Genomic DNA, 14,736 nt, shown 5'->3' with positions numbered 1-14,736 from the left:
GGTGCAATTTTTAAATTTTTGGGGGAGCCTTTTTATTTCTAATAGAATTTTTTTATTACAAAAAGTTACATTCATAAAGTTCCCATCACATTCATTAACAAATTTTACAACAAATTATAGAGCATGTAAAGATTTAAATAATCCACTTGGTTTGTAGCTGCTTCAATAAATGCTCCATGCATCCACAGCTCTACCTTTTTTTCCCCCAATGCCTGCCTTGTTAGTGAGCTGTAGCCTATAGTAATTCATCAGATCTAAATATCAAAGACATGTAATTTTAATGAATAGACAGTTTTTAAAAAAATTTACAATTTTTTATTCCAGTAGGACCATGATTTCAGGGCAACTCTAAGTGAAACATGACAATGAACTAAATTGTCACATAATATTGCTTCAACAACTATGTTGTGACTTGTGACTTTTTTTACTTTTTTTTTTACAAGTAATAGATCTATTAAAAAATGAAAACACTTCATGTTCATGATGATGAACACAAACAGTTCGAAAAATTATAATGCAAAGCTAAGAGAATTGTGAAACTCAAAAACAGAGGTACATCTATGTTGTGACTTGTGAGTACAACATTCATTAAACAGTCCTGTTATGTACATGAATAACAAGCAATTTACATCCATTTAGAGACATCTAACTCTGCTGCTTCCAACTTCATCTTCCTGTTAACATAATCCAGGTATCCCTGCCCAAAATGCCAGCATATGAGACAGCTCTGAATTCAGAATAACTGCTCTGAAAATACCTTCAAACTAACTGTTCAAATATTGCATAACTATTCTCATATTTAGTCCATTTAAGACTTCAAAAGATCTTTAAATTTTCAGAATGTTGAAAGTTCTATAAGCAAGATACCCCCAAATAATAATAATAATAATAATAAAATAATTACTATGGCCTGCTTTCTTACTGCCAGTGTTATTCCATCTTTTTTAGTTTCAGTAATCAATCTTAGTACATTTTAGTCACCTCTTGCCTATATTACAATCTACACATTTTTTAATATGTAAATCTCCTACCAGGTAAATCTTGAATGTATTACATTTTAAATAGACATTAATATCTAGATCTCTAATCATACCAGTTTGTTGTCTGATAGTGATAGCACATGGATGAGTACATTGTGCTTAACATAACAATTGGAGTCCATTGCATTTTACATTGATGAATTCCGTGTTAAATATGTGAAGCACAGTGAACCATTTGATTTTTTGATGGAATGCATAGAAGAATGAATATTACCTGGAGTATTCCCACAGCAGCAAACTTGTCAATTACTGTCTTTGACTGGACTGGATGTAAATTCAAAGGTTTTAACAGTAATTCCACATTCTGCAAAATAGTAACATGAACTCTTAATACTCTTTGACATTTAGTAATAAGAACACAGATAACCAGATGTAAATTGAGATTGAGATGCATAAATCATTATAATTTGCCAAATCTAGCTTTTGCAGTTCATCCAACATTTCCTAGGCAAAGGCCAGGTTTCCAGTAGCTAGCTACCCAAACAATGAAATTGACATTTTCAACATTTTGGAAAGGAAAATCAGAGAGCTCACATAGTAATCATAATATTAGGTTGACACAGGGTAATCCAAGTACATCATCAGATTAATTAAAAACCTTCCACATGTGCTCTGTATCTATAGCTATGCCACAATTTATGCATATGAAACTTCGCTAAATCTCACAATATAGCCAAATGGACCAACCTTAGATGTAAAACTCTCATCCCAATACGTGTAGTTCAAACCTTTGAGTTTCCCCGTTTTACAGAGATCATCAATGAAAAGCTTCACTTGCACAGCCTAATCATGGTGGAAAATTAAAATGCAGTCAGGGAAAGAACAAGAATCTATATTAATTGCTCCACTTGAAAACTCACATCAGGAGCACTTCTTCGTCTGTCGAAAGGGCAGCCAACAACAAAGCCCACCAGAGAAAGTTCAGAGATCTGTACATGAACAGAAGAAGCCGTTTATGACTCTGACTTTGGTCTGAAGATAGCTCAAACTTCAACACCACCCAACATAAATACCCAATTTATCTAGATAGAGAACTTCTTGCAGGAAAAAAAAAAAAAAAAAGCCTCTTGCTACACCAAGTAGACAATACCATTTTGTAATAGACATAATAACAAGACTCAACTTTTTATTCCATGAAACTAGCACAATTGTCCAGTTTATTCGATCATAGGATACCATCTTTTGATTTAAGATGATACTACAGACAATCATTTCGATTTATAACCTTCTTCTGAATTTACAATGACAACAAAATACAATCTTATAAAAGAAAATCAACAGAAAGTACTCACCAGACTTTGAAAGTCACTAACCATTAGATAAATATTTGATTTCTTCCTTAGCAGAACACTGCAGCATCACAATAATTGACATTTATACCATATAATAAACAAAGTTTCAATGAGAACACTAACATAAAATGGGGAAAAGAGGAGCCCTGGAGAGGGATATGCTGCTCTCTTTTTTTTTCTTTTTCTTTTTCTTTTTGCTAAATGAAAAAGGGGGTCTCCGATGTGGACTCATTGACCCCACGTCACATGACGGCAATGGGTAATACCACCTGTACCACCGAGACCTTGCCGGAGCTATCACTCAAACCGCTCACCAAGCAATACAAGAACTCCTACCATCAAGCCACAACCCGTGGTGGTAAGAGGGATATGCTGCTCTAGTCTATAAAATTAGAGATTCAACATTCACTAACCATACCATATACTGGATAGCCTTTAAAATGCATTGTCAGGCATAGTTTCATGGTATTATAAAAAGTATAAGATATCAGATTACCTTAGAGGTGAAGCTATCTTATTGTGAGTGTCTGAAACAGCAAGTCCAACATACTCATCACCAACATCCAGACCAAGCAAACGACCCCGTTTTACAGCTGTTGACGTGAGCAAATCATGGAACAAGTTCAACGGCTTCACGTACCGCATTAATCAACCAGACCCTTCAACAACAAAAAACAAAACCTTTTATTTGTCACTCTGTGAAATACGTTTTAAGCAAATTAAAATTACAAAAATGAACAACATGGGCAATAATATTTTTACTTCCAAAATGCGAAGAAATAAACTTTTTTTTAAAAAAATGCATTAAGTCCAGCTTTTCGGCACAAAGTTCATTTTCATTGCAGCATTTTCACAAACAGTTAGTCTACACAGAGATCAAATGCTATTTGTCACATATTTCTACTGTGACATCTTTTCTCACAAACATTTTTGGAGCAAAAAGTTAAACAGAGAGAGAGAGAGAGAGAGAGAGAGAGAGAGAGATTCATTACAAGTGAAATTCAATGTTTCAGACGAAGTGAGTTACCGTTCAGAACGGTTTCAATGTTTCAGACGAAACACTCGAAATGGGCACAGAGTCTACAGGCCTACCAATTTATGATAAGTAGTAATGGGGGGTTACTTTTGATTTTGATTTTTTTTTTTTTTTTTTGGTCGAATGGAGTTTTGCTTTTTTTTTTTTTTTTTGAAGCTTTTTGTTAGTTTAACTAGATATTGGGTTTATCAAAAAAAAAAAAAAAAAAGGGGAGAGAGAATATATATACATATTTTTTGAGAAGTAGGAGAGAGAATATTTGAATCATATATATTTTTATTAAAAATACCGAGACACTAATCGAATTAGAAAGCTTTTGTAAACATAGTAATTTGTTGATATCATTCAACTTCCTTTTAGACATTTAGTAGATATTTTTTTTTGGGTAAACTACATATTTGGTCCCTATCCTTTACAACATATTTTAATTTGTCCTTAATCCTTTAATTATATCAATTTGGTCCCTAACTTTTCAGTATCGTGTCAATTAAGTCCCTATTGTTATATCTTGGATGAAAATTGATGACATGTCAAATGACCAAAATAAAATTTTATTGTATTGTCACATCAATGAAAGCTATTTTTTTTTATTTTGGCCATTAGACGTGTCATCAATTTTTATCCAAAAAATAACAGTAAGGACTAAATTGACACGGTACTGAAATGTTAAGGACCAAATTGACACAATTAAAAGGTTAGGGACCAAATTGAAATATGGTGTATAGGATAGGGACCAAATACGCATTTTACTCTATTTTTTTTAATATATAAAAATTTTCTTTAGGTAAAGTACGTGCCTACTGCGTGGTACATGGATGTTTTTTTTTTTTGTTTTTTTTTCCTTTTTTCTTTTTTTAAGAATCATCTGGATGCATTTAAATGCATTTATTTTCTCTCTATTTTTTTAGACTGTAAGGACTCGATTTGTAACGACCCAAAATGGTATTGGGTTCGCACGTAAACAGGCCCAAACAATATAATTTGTAGAGCGTGGGTATTAAAAACTAGATTAACTTTTGTAGAACGAAAAGTTTCACCTTCACGTATATTGAAGGCTCAGAGATGGCACAACAATCGGTTTTTTCTTCTTGTAATCGATACAGTTCTTTTGCGCTTTTCACGCTCTTCTTCTTCAGTTATTGCTTCCCTTTTTTTTTTTTTTTTTCCGATCTCCCTCTCTGCATATTCTTCTGTCAGTTTATATACCATCTTCTGTGTTTCATCCTCACCACACACGTGAAGGTTGGGTTCAGGAGATTTTTTTCTGTCCCATCTAACGCCTCCTGGAACTTCCTATAGGCAGCTGTAAAGCTGCCTCCTTACTGTTCAAGTATCACCTCCACATTAATGCGGCCAGAGAGTTGGTTGAGAGGCAATTAATGCGGAGGCAGCTGTAGTTGTAGATATTTGTTTGTCTTTTCTTTCTTACCCTTGGTCTGTTATCCCATCTTCAGTGGTGACATAATCCCGAGGTCCGGTTGTAATAAGGCCGCGTCCTGGTCGTCCTCAGACGCATACTGCCGAGGAGTATGGCGTCCTCGGATGAACACGGAACTCTACTTTCGTGATATTGACTACCACCCCCCTCTCGGCAATTACCCTTATGACCTGACTTGGGCCTCCTCGGACGGATACGCATCCTCGGATGGGCCATCGGCCCAACAATCCTGACCTTAATGGGTCTGTTGATTGACTGGCCCCCACATAGACTATATGATTTTTTCCCCTCATTTTGAAGGTTTAGAGGTATTATGATAATTTTAAACCTCTTAACATTATTTTCGTCATTTTTGAATATTTTGAGGATATTTTTTCATTTTAAATATTTGGGGTATATTTTTTATTTTTTTATGTAAATATTTTACACATATATATACACACACACATACATACACATACATAATTAGATAAATAGGCTAGATTTTACCTTAAATAATTGAACTGGGTTGAGTTGGGTTGGGTTTGAATCATAACTATGTTAAATGAGTAATAAATAGGTAAAAGGTATTTGAAAATCCAACCCATTCATAACCCCAAACTTATTGTTAGGACTTTGACAACGTTTTGTATTCATACCATTTTAATTGTTATTTTCTATAGATTGTTGACATTGAGTAAAATGTGGAAAGTCATTTAGAAGGGATGAATGAAATTGTATGCGTTCACTAATATAAAAAATTTTAATAAAATTATCAAATGCTCATGATAAGGGGTTTAAACTTTTTATAGTCTTGGCCTAGAGCCTTGTAGGTTTGTGGAGTTGATTGGTTCCGTTTATGATGAGAACCATAGCTCAAATTCTCCTGCCCACTTATAACAATTATATTATTTTGGGCAAATTAAAACTTATATATCTGTAGTTTGGCCGAAATTTAAGTTGTTTACTTGTGATTTGACATTCTATCCACTTGAGGTTAGATCGAAATTTAAATTGCTTACTTGATGTTTAAAATCTCTTGATAAAAGTGTTCTGCTGGATCCATTTTGATCTTGTATTTTATATTTTTTATGTTTTTGGAGGAGAGAGACATAAAAGTGTAATAAAATTATATATTTAACCATGTTATTAATAGATGTATATTATAGAACTCTAATTGAACTAACTTCAGGTGGGTAAAGTGTCAAATTTCAAGCCACAGGTAGGCAACTTAAATTTCAGTCAAACCACAGGTGCGTAAGTTGTAATTTTCCCTATTATTTTTTAAATAAATAAAGTATTGTGGATGAGAAACTATTAATGTATACTCAATGTTCTACACTTTTCTCCTCATAAATATGAGTCTCATTTGCATGATTCACATTATGTAAATGGAAAGCGTGGTACACCAAATATATCGAATAATTTTGTCTAGCAAAATATCAAAGAAATTATGTCCTTTTAAAAGTTTTTATTACAACACATTGATCTTTTAAGTTTTAAGTTCAACAAGAGTATAAGAAGATAAAATAGTGAATTCTCCTGAAATCTTTAATTATGTTTGGAATTACTTATTTTTATTGGTTTATTTTGTTAAAAAAAAAATAAATTCAAAAATCAAAATAAGTACAATTGTACATAAAAAGGTCAAACTTTTAAAAGTTATATATATATATATATATATATATATAAGCTGACAATAAAAATAAACGAGATTTTAAACTTGTTCAAACTCAAGTCACAGCACGTTCGCACCACTTAATTTCAACCACAAAGCAGCGTATATATAATAAGCCTTTTCATTTTATGGGACAATTTGATTGTTGGTGATGACAAAATATAAAAGCTTGTTAGAGTCTTTTTTGGGCCCATACATGTGTCATGTTTTAATACATCGGTGATTAGTTTGAGTTCTTTCAGGGAGTTGAGACCAGAACTATTGTCAATGGGGCATTCGTTGGCCATTACCATTGTATTTTATAATGTAATGACTAATGAGTGGGTGAAATAGAATTATAAATGGTGTGAAATAGATTTTTTCTTCTAAAAATAAGTGAGCAAGGAATAAATATGCGTAAGAAGAATACACCAAAACTTGTTTAAAAAAAGTAGAATACAACAAAAATAATATTCATAATAAAAAAGAGTTAATTGATAATTTATAAGACTCATCTTGTAGTTTGTTTGAATAACTTTTGCATTAGAGACCATATTAGGCATTGAATAAAGGAATCAAGGAGAAGAAAGTTAGCAATGAAGCATTCAACAGCATGACAACAAAGAGATTGCAATCCTGAGATGTTAAAGAGACACGAAAAAGAACATGGGGTAGCTTTCAGCAAGGCAAGATAAATGTAATCGGCAAGACAAGAAGAGTAAATTCAGCAAGATCAAAGTAATATATTCTGCAAGGCTAAAATAATGAATTTAGCACAGATAAAAATGTCATATTCCATATTCATTTGGACATGAGTTTTGTGTTCAACAACAAAAATTCCGTGTTCAGTATCGTGAACGTTTTGTTTTAACCAAGAAGAAAAAAAGAATTATTCATCAAGAAGAAAATCTCATATTCACCCGCTACGGGTGAAATCCTGCATTAAGACAAAAGTCACTAGCCTCAAAATTGAAAATCAAAGCACAAGGGAGGATGGGTTGGTAAGGAAAGAATAGAACTTTATCTGTGCATGTCAAGGATCATGTGAGAGAATGGTTTTTGAAGTAATTAGTAGAAGTGACAGAGAAAGATGTGTTTGAGGAGACACAAGGGTGAAATATGCCTTCTGATTTTTCTCTCTAATGCTCACTACTTGTGTCTCCTCCAAATTTTGCTGAAAACGAATAAATCATAGGAAAGGAAGAGCATAGAACAGGAAGCTCAATTTAATTTCAAATTGTGGGCCTGCTCAAAAATTTTCACATGCAGATGAGCACGTGTTTATAGGACACAATTTTCTTATTGTTTCTCAAGGAGCTGAAAACAGATAATTGAGCGGAAACCATAAAAATCAATTGAATAAATTAAATGATTGATAACCATCTACTTCCAGTTTTATTGTTGAACATGGAAAAATGGAGAAAGAGTGTCAAGCTCGGCACGTTTTTTTGCTGCTCTTCTGAAGGGCTTCCGATTTCGCCACCATAAGCATTCAATCCCACTGCTAAAACTATTACTATGATCCGTAATTGAAAGCATCTTTTGCCTTGGACTAGGCTCAGCTTCTCTCAGTTTCTTTGTATGTTTAGGAGGTGTTTTAGGCTCTACAAACTTGACACTAATTGATCTGTCAAGGCAATAAAGGGAAAAAAGTTACTAAAGATGAAAAGATATATATATATATATATATATTGAAACAGATATTATGGTCCAAACAGATGAAGAAATATAATTTCTTCTCTCCCTCAAATTTTATGAAAAAAATCGACTCATAATTTATCACCAACAGAATAAAAGACAATCTGGCAAGATTTTATCACTCCCAGCACTTTCCTCCCAATAATAATCATTTAAAGAGAAATTTTCATTCTATCATATGTTCTTTAAATGCTCGTTTGGAAGAGATTATTCCATAAACCATCATCAAACATGCATTTTCAGCTCTGTATTTTGTGCGTACTTACTAAATTACATTCCCAAAGCCAAAATAAGTCCTCAAGCAAACAGCAAAATACAATATATATGCAATTACAATTTACATGCAAGGAATTTTTTCTTAACTTAAAGCTTACCTATCAAGATCAACTGAAGGTGTTGCAGACAAGTCTTGTTGTTGAGGCTTACAAGCAGGACAGATGTAGACCTTTGGTGTGGAAACTAAGTTAATGCAATCAAAATGGTACCACTCATCACATTGATCACAAGCAATCATTTTTCTCTGATCATATGGCTTTCGACAAATACAATAAAGCATACTTCGTTCTCGTAGTAACTGCACCAACCAAACACTGGCTGATCAATGAAATGCCAAGGCAAATATTTTTCTTTTTCCTTTTTCAAGTAACACAAAGATAAATAGTTTTTTGTGTGTGTGTGTGTGTGTGTGTTTGTGGGGGGTGGGGTGGGTTGGTTATCTCTGTACGTTAATTTCCTTCTCCAAGTAAAAAGGAAAATTTTCACCTTCCATGATAAGTTCAAAAACTTTATCTAAACTGAGAGCTCCAGAATCAGTTGCAACCTGTATATAAAACAAAAGAGCCAATGAGAGAGTGTGAGAGAGCAAGAGAGAGTGAGTATGAGAAATTTATAGATCTTCCTGGCATGTTCTGCCCACTGCAAGCCAATACGCTTCACTTCTGTAAGTCTTTGCCTATAGTAATCTTCAGGTGGAATGCTCATAGAAAGACCCTGCCACACATTCTTGATTTAGTTCATCATCTATGTCACAGTATAGCAAAATTGCTTTTGTCAAGAAATAAAATTTTAAATCAAGTTCTGTCAAACAAATACAAATTTCAAAGAGAGATTTTCTAAATCCCAGAAAGTGTCTTCTCTGTCCAGCTCACTTTTGAGGAAGGTTAATTAATGCACTGACACTTCGGGTCATATTTGTTCTTTCAAAGATGTTCAAATCAATTAGTGCTGCGACCTTCTTTACTAGGAGTAATTAATATTGAACTCTTGAATTATGGGAAGGGCCGATGTAGAACAGATGTAATTGGATTAAAAAGCGCCCCAAGTGGAAGTAAGCCAATAATAAAAACGCAGCCCTTCAACGAAAAAGTATTTGTAACCATATTTCAGTCTTTCAGCAACATTGTCTTCAACAAATTCTTCTTAACAAACTGAAAACCCAGATAACCTAAGTAATACCACAGCAACCCAATGATATCTTATAGCAATACTCGAGCTTCTATAATAGATGGATTGCTAAACAATTACTGAGAGCTATATAAGAACTAAGAGTGAAAAAAGGATTTGCCTGGATTGACTGCCCATACCAACCACCTCTAGTATCTAACTGTACCTCCAACACCTTATAAGGGGTTGTAACTGGTCCTCACTACTTACCCAAAAAGGGAAGACAGTCCTCACAAACCCAAATCAATCATTATTCCCCAGCCCTGGCCAAGCCTCCTACTCCACTTTCTATATGTTTTTGTTTATGTTTCTTCCCCCAAAAAAAAAGAATTTTCAGTCCCTTCATAGAATTAGAGACACAAAGCAGAAGGCAGTAGACATGCAACACATCATGAATTTTGTAGGGGCAACATAGGCATTAAATCATATTAGGTTCTTGTGGAAATGGTTTTCTGTGTCTTTTTTCATCTGTCTTTATTTAGTATTTCTCAAGAACTGACAGATATTGATTTAAATAATCAATGGATACTCTTGGAAGATGCTATCCCCATGCGAACTATCCCACTTTTGTAACTACCCCAAGTAAGAAAGTGCTAGAGAATTCAAAAGCAAATAATCCATATTAAGAATGTAGAATAGTCCCAAAAGACAAGTAAACAACTACTAATAGTTAATAAAACACACCTCTTTCAAGTGCTGCTGAATCTGTTGGATCGTGGGCTTTTGTAAACCCCCTAATAACCTATTGACTTTGAATCTCCAAGAGTATCTTGCTAATGCCAGCTCAAGGCTGTGATTAGCTTGATGATCATACAGACCTGCCACTTCAATGGCCTGTGCAATAAAACCATTTCCAATAAGGAAGAATGTACAAATACGTGGCTATATAACAGTTAACACTAAAAGATAACAATTTTATTAAATTGGAAGCTATATTACATTTTTTGCTAACTAACAAAATTCATAGCACTAAAATGTTAAAGCCAATTATGCACTAAGGAAATGTGTCAAATCCAGCAGAGAGAAATCAATCCAGGTTCTCAATAAAAAGAGTACAATACAACAACCAAATGCTTCTACAGCATAATATACCAACAGTAAATAATGCTAGCCTTGGCAAGTACCTTAAGAGCAGTAGTTAATTTTTCAGAGACCACACCGAGATCTTTATCAAAATAAGCTAAAGCAAAATTGACTATTTCTGTCAAGAAAGTTCTGCATGCCTGAGCTTGATCCACAAACTGTTCCAATACATCTCTTTCCTCAATCCTGTATAGAGCATCAGCAGTTATCAATAAAACAAAACATTCACGTGCAGGAATTTGATAACCCATCATATGATATTCAATAAAAACCCAATCAAAAGCACGTGCCAAATTCAGTGAACCATTTATTTTTGCCACTGTCAAATACCCATAGTAGTTATGTAAGTGCAATTAGATAAGCATGAGGTAAAACAATCCATGAGCCTAACAAGAGAGGCAAAAACCAAAAGTACACAACCAGAAGAAAACCAAAAGGCAAACATAAGGTGGACAAGGCTAGCCATCCTTGGTTAACATATGAATCACTTGAAGAAGAAGAGAAGATACCCAGTTTACAGGGCACACCCTCAAGCTCGGTTGTGGTTGCTAACCAACCTGCTCAGTTTTAGGAGTACCTTGAAATCAAGCTAACGTAGAAGTCTATTAGCGAAAATTCATGTCATATGTAGTAGCAGCAATTCCAATCCTGAAAGGGTATTGTTATTAAACAGGCTGGTGACAAACTGCTAGAATTTCACAACCCAAGGTCTCAGCCATCCCACTTCTCTGATTGCTCAGCCATACTACATAGTTCTCTAGCCTTAGCCGCTAGCACTGAATCAGTTTGAATAGAAAAGAATCTCCATCCAAAACCCAGATCAGTTCTTGCTATTCCTACTACTGCCACCTTAGTTTTAGAATCAAATGATCCAGCACAGTCAAACCGTTTATAATGTGAGGGAGGAAAAGTAAAAAAGCAAAAGAATTTGAATTACACAGAAAGGAAGAAGACTATAATTTATATCATGCGCATTCAGCATCATAAGAAATTCCAAAAGTCTTCTAAAGATGCATCAGTTTTGCCAATTTTTTTAACAAGGGGAAAAAAATCAAGTATTACCTAACAATTTATGAAATTAAAAAAATTACAGAAATTGAAAAGTAGTTCTCATCAATAGTGCAACATATTACCACAAAGAAAAGTCTTTAGCATCAGATAGAAGTTCAACAAGCATTTGTAATTCAGGACGCTTCCCTCCAAATCTCTGTACCAAGCAAAGATGTGAGACAGAGCATACGAGCTTCTTATGGAAAACACATTGAAGAAATAGAGGAATACCATAGGACCGCCTTTATTTTGAAAAATTGATCCACCCTCCAAAATTTGGCAATAACAACATATATACACTTCGGCATGATTTGAATCTATTGTCGTTGGTCCTAGGCACCGCGAATGATAGCTGTTCATATGAAAGATATCTAGAACATGTGAAACCAGAACATAAAAAATAAAGCAAAGAAAACAAAAAGTTGTGAAAGGTAGAAGTAGAACAACAATTAAATTTTTCGGGATGTTCATTAGCAGATTAATTGGTAGGCAAGGGAAAAAAGAGGGACAAGGAGGAATCTACAGAACAATGGTGAAGTCTTGAAGCTTAAAATTCCTCAAATAAAGATCAGATGACTACAGGATAAAATTGAGATTGGAATAACAACCTACTATGCAGATGATATATTATTGACTGGTTTCTCAACCTTGATAAACAGATTAAAAAAGTGAAACACCAACATAGTAGAAAATACCTTACCAGTACTTGCATGTAGAACAAGTAAGAAGCGCCAGGTCATCATTATCATTGGAGCAGCAGACACATAAGTTTCTGGTTTTACAGGGGCATGACGTGTCATATATATACAAAGATCTATCTAGAGTCTGCTTTATCTGTTCAATGATATTATTAAACGGACATTTTGAGTTGTGACTAAACAAGTGAAGCTGCCAAAGGCTTTGCAAAACAGGTTAGACAGATAATTTCTTGTGAACACAAAATCAAAAGCAACAAATCCTTTCAGCCATATTGTGAGTCTAATGAAAGTAAGGAAGCACTAAAATCAAAAGTTTTTTTTTTTTTGATAATAAAAAAAAAAATAAAAATAAAACAATAAGATGGGAAATGATGACATCATTCCCCAGAATTATAGTTAGTAGAAACCCAGAGCATCAAATCCTTTCAGCCACATCGTGAGACTAATCAATGAAAGTAAGGAACAATAAAATCAAAAAGAAATATAAGACAATAAGATGGGAAAAACAAGAGACAATTCTTAAATGGACAAATGTCTATGGATATTATTTACCTGAGGAGAGAAGCATAACAAGAGACAATTCTTTAAGTACTTGAAAGGTTTGTCATTTCTTCCAACTTGAAGGAGACATTGTGTCTCATCCTGAATCGATCCACTGGAGAGCTATTTGTAATGCAGATTAAGCTGAGTCTGGGTCTAAGTGACTTCATCAATGTGCAGAAAACGAGCTTCAAGTTTACCTTAGTGTAGAGGGCCCATCAAAGGAATTTATTTAAGGTTCCACAAAAAATTTGCTAGACTGCCCATGAAGCTTGAGATGCTTACAGCTCATAACCTTCTGCAGAATTCAGAAGTGGGTTAACCTATTAAATGCTTATTTTCATTTTCTGACTATCCTTTCTACTTGCCTAAGACTGACTTGAAATTGGAGCTTTCCTGTTAATGCTTGTCTTGTAATCTAATGGCAAAAAGTGTGACTCATAACTACTTTGAAGATTTAGTTTGAGCTTTACAGAATTGGCTATAAAATGCGGATAGAGGATCCTAAAGGATAGAAAGATAATTTTAAACTCGAAAACTTAAGGAATAAAAGAGTTATAACAGCCGCTACAGTTGCTATCCCAAAAATAATGAAGTCATGGCCCTGCCATCCTCACTATATCAAATGTTCCTAATTAATAGAGAAAGAACAAAAATATTAAAGACTTGTGCTTTTAGATTTTATTTTTGAAAATTAGCTTTTCAACCAATTAAATACGAACTATATTCTTCCAGAGATACAACCAAAGGCATTAAAATGCACAGCCATTTTAATTTTTGGTTAGCATCTTAAATGACTAGCTAACCCAGAAAACTATTATATAGACCATTTAGGTGTGATGCTGTAATGCAAATCATTTACAATTTATCTCAAACAATCTTGTACACAGCCAAACAAATTCAAAGTACCTTCTAAAATTCAAAATGATACACATTTTCTACAAAAGTCAGAATTCTATGCAATTGATGTACATAATTTTTTTAATTAAGAAACCAATCAAGTCCAAACGAAAAAACAAAACTAGGAAACAACTGCAAGATTTTTCCTCACCACGGTAAGGTCACATGGTAAACTGAGCAGAAATTATGCATCTCAATTTGACAAATCAGATCAAAAAACACAAAATCATACAAATGAAAACAAGACTAAACTCACATCCAAGGAAATCTGGGGCTTACCAGTGACTTTAACTGCAACCATCCCAGTCAACTGCATTAACCGAAAAAAGATCAATTAAACAAAAATGAAAATAATTATCTTACAAATAAATTTTTTTTTTAAATATGATACCCATCGCCATTGGGTAAAAGACGCAAATGAAACAATGGTACTAAAAAGGGAAACATACCTTGGCATCAAATGCAAAAGAAATGACAAAGGAGAAACAGTTTCAATGTAATTTTTTGATTGAGGCATATTTTTTCAGAGTTTATCAGAACGTCCTCAATTTCATCAAAAATCTCTGGGCAGCAAAAGCAAAATAGCTTAAAAAGCATGGTGGTTAGGCCAAGTAGCCAACTCATGCAGGACCTAAATGTGTCATTACGGACCAGAGGAGACTGATATTCTTCTTCTTCTGCTTCCAAATCACCAGATCCATGAAATGGAAACTCGCTCCAGTAATGAACATCATCATCATCATCATGTCCAGCAGTTAGAAGGGGCAAGTTAGATATACCAGATTCTTGAGGAGGACAGATGCACTCTACGTGGACCCCCACCTTGTGGCAATTAGTGTCTCATCAAATGCACTATCATACCGTCTGAATTGGATTTTATAT

The 14,736-nt window shown here is 34.0% G+C and overlaps 2 protein-coding genes and 1 long non-coding RNA gene across 7 annotated transcripts; all 3 read right to left on the bottom strand.

Annotated features, from left to right (window-relative positions):
* Nucleotides 1-159: 159 nt before the first annotated feature.
* Nucleotides 160-3,416, bottom strand: LOC115971304 (putative pre-16S rRNA nuclease). 4 transcript variants are annotated; one of them, XM_031091141.1, is made up of 7 exons: nucleotides 3,325-3,416; nucleotides 2,829-2,991; nucleotides 2,333-2,390; nucleotides 1,901-1,969; nucleotides 1,728-1,823; nucleotides 1,255-1,344; nucleotides 160-235 (listed from the first exon to the last, which is right to left on the bottom strand). In XM_031091141.1, the coding sequence occupies exons 2-7, from the start codon at nucleotides 2,975-2,977 to the stop codon at nucleotides 221-223; spliced, it is 477 nt and encodes a 158-aa protein (XP_030947001.1). In that variant the 5' UTR covers nucleotides 2,978-2,991; nucleotides 3,325-3,416; the 3' UTR covers nucleotides 160-220. The 4 variants fall into 4 exon arrangements, with proteins under 4 accessions (XP_030947001.1, XP_030947002.1, XP_030947000.1 ...); XM_031091142.1 differs by lacking the exon at nucleotides 160-235 and adding an exon at nucleotides 501-768; XM_031091140.1 differs by lacking the exon at nucleotides 160-235 and adding an exon at nucleotides 501-697.
* Nucleotides 3,417-7,638: 4,222 nt separating this feature from the next.
* On the bottom strand, nucleotides 7,639-13,070 carry LOC115971307 (COMPASS component SPP1-like). Its single transcript, XM_031091150.1, has 5 exons — nucleotides 12,967-13,070; nucleotides 9,035-9,130; nucleotides 8,865-8,960; nucleotides 8,515-8,714; nucleotides 7,639-8,069 (listed from the first exon to the last, which is right to left on the bottom strand). Exons 2-5 carry the CDS (start codon nucleotides 9,119-9,121, stop codon nucleotides 7,838-7,840), a joined length of 615 nt encoding a protein of 204 aa, XP_030947010.1. The 5' UTR covers nucleotides 9,122-9,130; nucleotides 12,967-13,070; the 3' UTR covers nucleotides 7,639-7,837.
* Nucleotides 10,263-12,958, bottom strand: LOC115971308. Of its 2 annotated transcripts, none has more exons than XR_004087299.1 (3): nucleotides 12,417-12,958; nucleotides 10,708-10,852; nucleotides 10,263-10,417 (listed from the first exon to the last, which is right to left on the bottom strand). It is a non-coding gene; the product is annotated as an uncharacterized LOC115971308 (long non-coding RNA). The 2 variants fall into 2 exon arrangements; XR_004087298.1 differs by lacking the exon at nucleotides 12,417-12,958 and adding an exon at nucleotides 11,176-11,389.
* Nucleotides 13,071-14,736: the final 1,666 nt, after the last annotated feature.

Source organism: Quercus lobata, chromosome 12, assembly GCF_001633185.2.
Source record: "Quercus lobata isolate SW786 chromosome 12, ValleyOak3.0 Primary Assembly, whole genome shotgun sequence".
Taxonomy (NCBI): Eukaryota; Viridiplantae; Streptophyta; class Magnoliopsida; order Fagales; family Fagaceae; genus Quercus; species Quercus lobata.
This window is presented reverse-complemented; position numbering and strand designations above follow the sequence as displayed.